This window comes from Pagrus major, chromosome 9 (assembly GCF_040436345.1).
Source record: "Pagrus major chromosome 9, Pma_NU_1.0".
Classification (NCBI taxonomy): Eukaryota; Metazoa; Chordata; class Actinopteri; order Spariformes; family Sparidae; genus Pagrus; species Pagrus major.
The window spans coordinates 22951907-22962976 of NC_133223.1; the positions used below are offsets into that span (position 1 = coordinate 22951907).

General features: G+C 44.7%; 1 protein-coding gene across 1 annotated transcript in view; it reads right to left on the minus strand.

The window, feature by feature from the left end:
* LOC141002838 (TSC22 domain family protein 1-like) overlaps positions 1-9330 on the minus strand; it is a 36209-nt gene extending 26879 nt beyond the window's left edge. The window contains exon 1 of the mRNA XM_073474239.1: positions 5863-9330. Coding sequence (XP_073330340.1) covers positions 5863-8576 — 2714 coding nt within the window. The 5' untranslated portion in view covers positions 8577-9330. The remainder of the gene's footprint in view (positions 1-5862) is intronic.
* Between the last annotated feature and the right edge of the window lie 1740 nt (positions 9331-11070).

Here is an 11070-nt window from a genome sequence, read left to right on the forward strand (position 1 = left end):
AACAGCAGGAGCAGCTTCTCGACAGGGTTAGACCATCATGGCACTGTGTGTGTGTGTGTGTGTGTGTGTGTGTGTGTGTGTGTGTGTGTGTGTGTGTGTGTGTGTGTGTGTGTGTGTGTGTGTGTGTGTGTGTGTGTGTGTGTGTGTGTTCAAGGGTGGGAGGGCAATTTTCTCATAGATGAAAGGCAGGCTAAAAACACAATCCATTATCATCCATTACAAGCCATTAGTTTTCCCACCGCACTCTTAAGTGAAACAATCCTGTTTATTGATGGAAAAATAAACCATCAGAAAGAAGGAGGCAGAGAAAATGAAATCAATGACGCATCTGCACAAGGCATACAAATAAGCGAAGGGACAAAAAACGTGGGGTGATTTATGGAGAGATATCCGCATGTAAACTGCTCCTTGTTTAGCTTCATTCTGCCATTCATGCTTTCACCGCTCGGCTTCAACAGACATAGTAAATATTCAGTAGCGTGTAGTGAGACCTCCCTCCCTCTCCTCGCTCACACACAGCATGTTGCCGCTCTGCTGTGTTCTGGTGTTCTCTGGCTCGGTCTGTGTGGTAGGACTGGGGGAGGCGTCAGCAGCATAACAAATAACAAATGCTGTTTACTTTTAGTGATGTGCAACTGTGGACAAACCACAGCTCTATATAAAAAAAGACAACAGCTCACACTCTCACTGCCACAATATCGGTACATTTTTAACAAAAAATAACTTGAGTGTTTATCAGGACATCAATCAACGATTCTCACTGATTAAAAAAGGCACAGCACCTGTCCAGCCTTGGACGGCATAGAAAGCCCGTGGTTCATTTCCAGCCAATTTTGTAAAATCATTGAGGAAATAAGGCTAGAAAACAACATCTCAATATTTGAAAGGCTTGATGAAAAGGCTTTACAAAAGGATTGCTTGAATCAGAGGAATAATTGTGACTCAGCAGCCATTTTTTGAAGACTGACCTGGACAAACATTATTGAACTAAACATTAAGAACTGACTGCAAAATAGCCGCACAACACCCGGTCGGGATGAGGGGGGAAAAAATAGATTCTTGGACGCATTGCGATTCTCTCTTGAACAAATGTCTCAAAGCAGAAAAGTCAATTATTTAAAACCCAAATCTCAACTTTATGTTCACTTCTATCAATTTTGTAAGACGGGCTGTTCATGTATGTTCCTACTGTATGTTTCTACTTCTTGAGCTTTGGTGAGGATGGCTGGGTGTGAGCAAAGATAGTAGTAAATTCACGTGTTTATTTTTGTTATGGCTCATCACACATATGCTATTTTTCAAAAGTAGCAAGTAGTCACACAGTGAGACAAAATAAATCATGTTAATGGAAAAATTTTGATGCATCAAAATATATCAATAATCGTTTAATATATAATAAATCACAGATACATGTGAGAAAATAAACCAAAGGAAGTTAGAAATGAGTGAATGACGATCTAATGTGATTGATGTAAAGAAAAAACATCGATCCATATCGTCATCTTTAAGATGATGCGAAGAACAAGACCATGAGGATATTTACTCCCCTATCGGAAGTAAAAAAAAGGAAAAGAAAAATCAGCAGTGTGGAAATACTTTGATTTTGATGAGAGGAACAGTCAACAGAGACAGAGGACCTGTTATTCTCACTACAGCATTAAAATTGCATCAAAATTGTATTGTGACAGACTTTGTGATATTGTGGCAAATATCGCATCATTGTGCAAAGAATAGATTTAATATAATGTGATGAAACCAGTGATTTACATCAACTGTATCAGCGATATTACTTTTAAGACATTACATTTTTTCTTTAAAACATTTTTGTGTGGAATATTGGAAGCCAATATTGGCAGGACAAATCTACATTTAGAGTACGGTTACATTAGTATCACCACAAAGACGGTCCCAAATTTCATTATATATTAAAAGAATACCATCTTTGATAGATCATGAAACCAAGATGTGGACAATGACAGGCTGAACATCTGGACATCAGGTTTGTCAGAGTGTGTGATATAACCTCCCCCAAAGCCAATGCTCATTTATACCACAGAGCACACTGTTGAAGAACATCGTGGAGCAACACAATAGCAGGATTTATCAAAGCTCAAACAGTGATGCACAACTCTACTCAGTCTGGTTCCATCTGGTCCAGTCTGCCGTGTCCTCAGTGGTCTCAACGAGGTTCAGCAGACCCGACTAAGTTGGGTTAGGTCAGGTGGGGTCATTTCCTCTGCGCGTTGTGAATTTTGGGGATCTCGTTGATCTCCACACAATGAGCAACGGGCCCAGCACACACTGGGTCCCTGCGCTGCCAGGGGGAAGATTACATTCAAAACAGACAGCAGTAGAGATAGCCATCATGCTGCCAGCCAGCCAGCCAGCCAGCCAGCCTACATTCCCCTGAGCCTTCACACACTCAAACACACATATACACGCTGCGTTCAAACCAACAATAGCGCTGTGTTAAAAAAATGCAGTATCCTCATTCATTTCAATGAGTGTATCGCGTTGGCACTGCAGCAACAAAAAGACGCAGGCTGGTTTGGCAAAAAAAATATTGTACTTGGCACAACTTTTGACATTGTGCGTCATCATTGGCACTGTGTTGGCCAGTCAAATACATGCAAGTGTACATTCGTCGTAGCTGAAGGAAGACGCCTCTTAAATGAAGACACGAGGAGAGACTTTAAAAAAAGAAAAGGGGAACTGTAAGAATTATACTCTCAAAAACAAAATATCTAATCTGTCCATTATAACTGAACTGAAATACCGTCACAGCCAGATATTACAACGTCACCTGCATAATAATGAACAAAACTTATAGGAATTATTCCAAGTTATCACATGCATCTTTTTCTGCATTATAATATCTTAAAACAATAAAAAAACTACTTATATTTGTGCATATCAGACAACATATACGGCAATACCCATATATCTGTGTTCGGCCAATATCAGCCAATAATGTCAGCCGACAGATATATCAGTCAAGCTCTCCTATCAACCTGTCTCGCTAAATGATGTCTTCAAACTGAAGCTTTGAAACAAGAAACTCAGCATGCACACACACAGAAACTTGCACGCCATCTTACTGCAAAAACCACATCCTAAAATTCAAGAGTCATGCGTGAGAAAACCCACATAAGACTACATTAGACTACATGCTTTCACACTAGTTATATTTTTCTCATACCATTAAACATTTCACACCCTGTTCTTGTCACTGATTGGCCTATAAACCCCAGCAGTCTGCCCGCCCACACACACACACACACAAAGACCACCCACCCATCTTCAACATATTCCATTAATGGCTCGTTAGTGCACATAGAGAAACTGCGCCATTGACAACCTCCCTCATTCAAACAAACACACATCTACTGACACTCTAAAGAGATCCTGCCATTTTACAGCTGAGCCTTAGGTGCTGATTTATGAAGGTGGGGTCATCCCACACATCAAAACCTGAAAGCATGTTGACAGGAGCCGCACAGGAACCACAGGAGCTGTACAACCACTGACATGGCGCACAGCCAGCTAGAACACGCTTGTAAATAAATCCCGACCACATAGAGAACAAATCAGCTTTTATGAGAAGGATTGGCTCCTCTGCAATTAGTACACAAAGGAATAAGGTCCCAGGTCTTAGAAATGCTTCCATTAAAGTGACTTTAAAAAGGTGCCATAACTTACGCTTTACTGCCTCTTCGCACAAAAATAACCATCATTTTCAGCAGGAAAGTGAAAGTAATCAATACCAATCATTCCTATGTTACCAAAATGAGATTTAGGGCAATAAATCAATAATATTGGACATGAGCTTTTAGTGGAATCATGTTGTGATTATATGAATATGTAGTGTACAAAATTTGTGGCTGAGTCCTAATTAGATTTAGTTAAAAAGGTGAGTGACAGATATCAAGCTTTCTGAACAGCAGCAATATCCTTTACAACGTTCATAAAACTCAAATTTAACGAGCATCACAACATATAATATGCGTTGCTAATTAGATTGCATACAACCACTGCATTTTAAATCACTATGCCATTTCCCTTTATTGTCTAACAAACTAATCTGAAAAACCGAAGCAAAGCTGCCCTACAGTTAAAATATATCACTTTCTCTTCATCCATTTCAATCGAACTCTGTCTTTTATCACAAGTAAATCCAGTGAAATGACTTTAACACTGTTTAACAGCATGTACACAACCCTGTTGCAACAGTCTGCTTATTCAATGTGCTGTATGCTACAATTACTCACAGTGTGGTTTATCTGCACTCAAATATAGAAATAGCAAGTTGAATTAAGTATCAGCAGATTATCAAACATTAAATGGCTTGAATCTGGGGGGAAAGCTTGATTCAGAGAAGCGTAGTTTGTGGTCTTAAGTGTGCATGAGCTAGTGTGTATCTGTTTGTGTGTAGCTGTTTGCATCAGCTGATAAGGCTGTGCCGTCATCTCTACGTTTTTTTTGTCAATGGAGGTCAATTTGTTGAGAATAGACCGTTCCAATCGCAGCCTCCATTAGCAAGAAAACACATGACTTCAGCAGGCGCTGTGTCAACTACTTGCATTCGTGTGACAGCAGGTAAACTAGAGAGAAATGAGCCGTGAGTCTAATTCGCCAAGACAATCTTCTCATTTGTACCAAGGGCTTTGGTTTCACCCAAATGCTACTTATCATCAAAGACAATAATCCACCTGATCCCCATAGATTTCACATTCCTCAGAGTTAAACGTCATGTGATACCAGTAGCCATCCTTCGGTATCCATCTAACTGGCCCATAAAGACAGACTGAAAGAAAACATCATAACATCCATGTTACAGAACCAGTCCTGTAATCAGCTCATCTTGGTTTCTCCTCCCTAACTGTTTATAACTCAAATATGCAAAACATCCTAAAAGCCGAGGTAATAATAACATCTCCAGAACAATCAGGAAAGAGTGACTGAAATTTAAGCAATTTCCTGCTGCTGCAAGGTGATTAAATTTCACTGTGACCTGAAAATCAGTTTTTTTAAAAGCGTATTACTTGGAGGTACTTCCTCAGGTCTTTTAGTTGGTTCACTGCATAAACCGCTAGCAAAGTGTAATGACTGGAGAGGAGTGACAAAGAGAGATGGAGGAAAAGGAAGAAGAGAAAGAGAGCTTAAAAAAATCAATAAGCTTTTAGTGAAGGAAAAGGACTATGGCGCTACACGCATGTCAACAAGTAAACCAACATCTCTTCCTCGTGAGTTCACAGAAAGGTAAAGGGAGTATTTTAAGCTTGAGCCACACAGCCAAAATTAAATAGTTTTGCTTCATCTGTAAAATTGGACGATTTAGTTCATTTATTTCACATCTCTCGCCTCCTGTATCTCTAATTAAAATCATACAACCACTGCCTTGTTTCCTGCTTTAAAACAACAAATGTGCTGAGACTGTGTACAGTGAACTGTGCACCCAGCAGAAATTGTGCCCTGTAAGGCAGACAGTCGCGATTCAAGCAAGGGGGCAGTCAAGGTAAAATGTCGAATCACTGCAGCCACTTGATCATAGACAAGAGACATCAAGTCCAGCTGAGCTCTGCACTGTGTCCCACTGGCATAGGACAGACAGACTGTGGAAGCCTGGCCTCTGTCTGCCAGCTATCTAGGAAAACAATAACACTTTTCTTCCCTCACAGCTGCCACAGCAACCAGTGAAATCATCCAGCTTCAAACAGACGCTGAATACTGAGTTGGGCCACAAACACCCATTTAACAGGAGGCATCTACTTTGGTTCCAGACTACTGCTAAAATGTGTCTGTGCTTGTGTTAAAACACATCAAACAAATATAAAAAAAAAGCAAAGAAATAGCATCTCTTACCCATCCTCCTCTCCATCCACAGTCTTGAGACCAGCTGATGCAGTTAAGGCACTGGCGGCAGCAGTGTTGCCCTCAGCTTCTTGACCCTGGCCAGCACCGGATCCAGATCCAGCCTCCCCTCCAGACAGCTTGGGCAGCCCCAATAAAGCCGATTGGTGCTGGAGGAGCAGCCGCTGGGCGTCCTGCAGCTGGGTGGTGGTGAAGGTCGGCAGGCTAGCATAGAGGGCGCTGGCCTGGGCAGCGTGAGCCAGGGCCTGGGCACTGCTGTGGTCCTGGGACAAGCTGACACAAGTCGGCTGGCTCTGAGGAACACCCTGCTGGGGCATCCTACCACTATTCCCAGTGCTGTGGGCTTGGGGCTGGGCCTGGGGGTCGCTCTGAGGGTTGGGAGGAGGCACACTTGGTGCAGATCCTTGGCTCTGGTGGACTGTTGTGGGCAGCTGGGTGCCCAGGCCCACATTTTGGATTTGTGTTTGGAGTGACTGTGGTTTCTGCTGCTGGCAGTCCAGGTGACCGGGGTGGCTCTGAGGCTGCTGACCTAGACCTGGTACTCCAACGTGAGAGGGCATATTGGAGGTGGCGGGCTGCTGGGACTGTGTGTGAAGGAGTGCCTGTGACTGCTGCAGGGCCCCCATCATCTGATTTGATCCATTAGCTGGCCCAGAGGGAGCTGGTCCAGCTTGGTTGGACAGAGGTTGAGAACCAGCGCCCTGGGGGATACCTTGGTGGGTCTGGGTATACTCTTGCTGCCTCACTTGCACTGGAGCTGCTTGGGGGTTAGCAGATGGCTGCTGTGGCATGGGGGCGTAGCCCATCTTCTGTTGCTGAACACCAACTAGGCCCTGTGTGGAGCCTGTGGGTTGATTAGCAACTGCCTGGGCGTAGGTGAGCTGCTGGTGTGAAGCAGGCGTATTGAGTCCAATGGTGGTCTGGTGACCCGACATGGCAGCAGGCAGGTGAATGTTTGTGGGAGCCGAGGGGGCCACAGTAGTCTTCACATGTGAATGGGTGATATCCTGGGGGTGCATGTGAGGTTGGGACACTCCCATGCTTAAGCCACTGGGGAGGATTCCTTGATAGCCCTGAGGAGGGGAGGCGTAATCCTGGGCATGCTGGGGTACTGGGGGTCCCCCAGTCTCTCCGCTGCACACACTCTCAGTATAATGGCTCAATGTACTCATAGTGCTACTCACAGAGCTACCACTTGTGCTTTCCCTCTCTGAGGCCCCAGCAAAGCTCTCAGAGACAAACTGGCGCATGCTGAGAGACCCAGCATCAGATGCAGAGGAGCTGGGAGCAGAGGCTGGGTTCTCCTTGTCATAGAATTCAGTGCATGTCCATCTGCCCTTCTTAAAGGGCTCAGAGCTCGAGTCCAGCTTCACCACCCTGAAGCGAGAACTGGTGGTGGCCACTGCAGGGGCTGGAGCAGGAGTGGATGGTACAGGAGCTGTGGCCACAGCTGTGACAGTGGCACTCGCAGGCTGCAGCACATTAGATCCAAGTCTTCCCTGGATCCCACTGGAGAGTCCCATCCCTCCAGAGGCACTGACAGCAGCAGCAGCAACAGCAGCAGCAGGAGCCGTAGTAGTCATAGTGATGTTGGAGTTGATGTTTTGGTGTTGCTGGCTCATGCCGACATTAGTGGTTGTTATAAGGTTAGCTGCAGCAGCACCACCTCCACCTATGCTCCCCCCACTGCTGCTGCTTATCACATTGAGAGGAAATCCACCGCTGTTACTGCTAGCACTCGTGCTGATCCCCCCTCTCACAGGCACATTGGCAGAGGTCAACATATTCACATTACTAACACTGCTGGTCTGGGGATTAACTATGCTAACTGTAGTGCCTGTAGCAGAGCTGTGCATTCCAGGGACAGATCCTGGGGCCACAACCCCCACAGGCTGCGCGGCAATACTTGAAGGGGCAGCCTGGGAAACATTCTCTTGAGGGACCCCCACGTTAGAAGGCATTTTCTGGGTGACGCAAGGTAAAGCTCCAGAAGCGAGGGCAGATGGGGTGCTCCCAGGCCCGGTGGATAGAGGGTAGACCTGGGCATGGTTAGGATGATGGGGATGTTGATGTTGATGTTGGTGGTGCACAGTCCCGTTAACCATGGCCCCGGCGTGCTGTTGCGCCTGGTTCAGGGCATGGGGATGTGAGGGCTGGTTGGGGGAGACAGCTCCAGGGGTCTCCGCCTCGTGGAAATTATTCAGCGTCTCCTCTGAAGAGCTTCTCTCCGCTCCAACTACGTCATTAGCTCGGGAGAGGGACACATCCAGGATTTCAGAAGAAGAGAGGTCCTCCGTGTGGGACTCATCCAGGTCGTCGTAGCTCTCCGTGTCCTCTGCAATACTGTTGTTGGTACTCACAGATATTTGTGCCGGAGTCACACTTGTGATCTGGAAGCCACTCTTCTTCTTTATTTGAGCTCCAGTAGACTGTGTGGGCTGGGGCTGGGAATGCAGATTCAGGCTGTGGGGTGGGATATGATGGGGACCCGGGGAGGATGAACCAGCGGGGGGTTGGCACTGAATCAACAGGGATGGTTGATAATCATCGGCCGGGACGTGGCTGTTATTGACCACCGGGTTGACCGGCGTTGACAGCGCGGAGCCGCTCCCGCTGCCTGTGTTGCTACCCCTCCTGTGAAAGACAGCCGGGTGCGCCATCTTTCTAACACTGCCAGAGTCTCCTGCAGGGTCCGGATGATGCATTTCGAGAGGATCCGGGGGGTAGTTTGTCTCTGACAGTATGCAATAAGGTCGCAGTTCGTTAACGGCGCCGTCTTGACAAAACTACGCTCAACAGACAACACGATCAAAAAAATAAATAAATGTCTTAACCAAGTCTCGCCTGCGCTCAAATATCAGGCAAAGTTGTGCCGATATTTACAGCCTCCGGTGACAGTTAGCGAGGCAAAAAGAGGCTAGCGAGCCGCTTTGCCGAGTAGCTAGCGAAGCTAACGTCAGCTGATGCTAGTTGTAATTCGCCGGCTAACTACCAGTGTTATCCGCTAGCGCCTTTGTTAAGCACAAGCTAACATTTTGTGGGTTTTTCCTAATGAGAGGCTCTGCTGTGACCACCACTCCCACTGAAAAGCAGAATAGCTGCTGAGTAAGTTAGCCTTATGTCGGATGCTAGCCTGACAGAGGAGGAACGTCAGCTAGCTAGCTGCCAGTCTCCATCACCGGCTAGCTAAACACAGACTACAGTCAAGTCGTTTTTTTTTTTAGCTGCTGAATCTCCTCAAAGGAAAGAAAATGAAAAGAGGCAACCTTTCATCCGGTGCGCAGAGATGTAAAACCGAATACAATCACTTAACAGCGGCGTACAAAGGTTTAATCCATCCCTCTGAATCCTCGTTTTGCTCTTGGTTTTGCTGTATCACTGGTCCTCCCCAGCGGTAGCGTTGTTCAGTATGTAGCCTCCCGCACCGCTGCTGTGGCTCTGTGCTGTGACGGGACTGGAGGGGAGGGGTGCTCCGTAATATGGCGACCGCGCATGGTCTCTGCTGCCAGACATAAAGCAGTCTGGGAGAGGCGGCGCCGAGCACAACATCAACACCGCCGGGGACGGCCGGAAAGAGCCGAGCAGGGGGCGCTGCCTCAAACAGATGGATGCATGCGCCTGTCCGTCACTTTAAAGGCACGCTGTGTAGTTTTGTAGAAGAAAATCAAACTTAGACTTTTAATATTCACAATATTAATGAGGTAACAATAGAAAATAATTCAAAAATATGTATTTTTTTCCCCCATAACTGAATAAACAAGCTGTTCTCAGAGGACAATAAGGTCCCCACAACACTGTTTCTCCAAATCTACATTGTGCACCTTTAATGTTGCAACTAATTTGAATGACTTTGATATAAAGTACCCAAAGGTCATACTTGATTCAAAGTAAAGAGACTGTATTAAAATATTACTTAGATAAAAGTGAAAGTCACCCATGCAAATAGTACTTAAAAGTATCTGATATTAAGTATACTTAAGTATCAAAAGTAAAAATAAATGACACGTGTGCACTGTATACTTTGTGTCAACTCATCATCAGATCTGATTTTCTGCATTTTCATGATTTTTGGAAACAGTTTTGTTTGTTTTTTTAATCTAAAAAAAATAAATTATTTGAGTTTGAATGCACTACTTTGGCTCCGATGTATGTAATCTGCAACGTAAACAGTAACTAAAGTTATCAAATTAAATGTAGTGGGGTAAAAAGTATTATATTACCTCCAAAATGTAGTGGATTGCGAGTATAAAGTGGCAGAAAAAAGGAAGTAATCGAGTAGAGTACAAGTATCTCAAAATTGCACTGAAGTATACATATTTATTTACATTCCACCATGGTTTATTTGTCGTTATTATCGTATATATTATACTCAGCCAAGTACAAATACCTATGACTTAAATTACATAAATTTACTTAATTACTTTCCATCACTGATTAAAACTTTTGAATTGTTGTGATTGCCAGTTATATGATGCATTTATGAGTATCGAGCCAGAAATAAGACCAGTGGCTTCAATTTAGGACATTTTCAGGTGGATGTTTGTGTCTCTGAGGAACCAGTTGAAGGGCCGAGTCTTCCTCCTGCTATCAAAGGATAAGTCCACCACAAAAATGAAAATTCAGTCGTTATCCACTCACCCATATGCCGATGAAAAGCTGGATACAGTTTTGTAGTTCACAAAACATTTCTGGTGCTTCACAGTCGAACAGCGTTGCACCGTTCTCCTGAACAACTGAAGAAGATGGGGATACACTTTTGGGGGATCTCGGTGCTTTATTTTTTAAATTGTTTAGGCCCTGACAAATGAAACCATTGATATAAATTGGCACAGCGATTGTGGTAAGTGTTATAAGGATTTCTTACGAGAGGGAAGAGAAGAGAAGGGAAGATAAAATATGAATAAACAAGGTTTGAATCTTTATCTTTATATCCAGAGATGATCAGAAATGGCCAGAACAGAGAACATGGAGAAAGTTTAACACCAGAGTTCATTGACCTGGAGTGGGATCGTTACAGACCAACAAATGTGTGCGTTTACTCTCAGCCTCATGAGAGAGAGAGGGAGGGAGGGAGGGAGAGAGAGAGAGAGAGAGAGAGAGAGAGAGAGAGAGGCCCCAACAGTACCTGTTTGTAGAATAATCCTTCAGTGTGGTTAACACCTGTGTCTGCAGAGAGATCTAGCAGCTCTCTGTCTACCT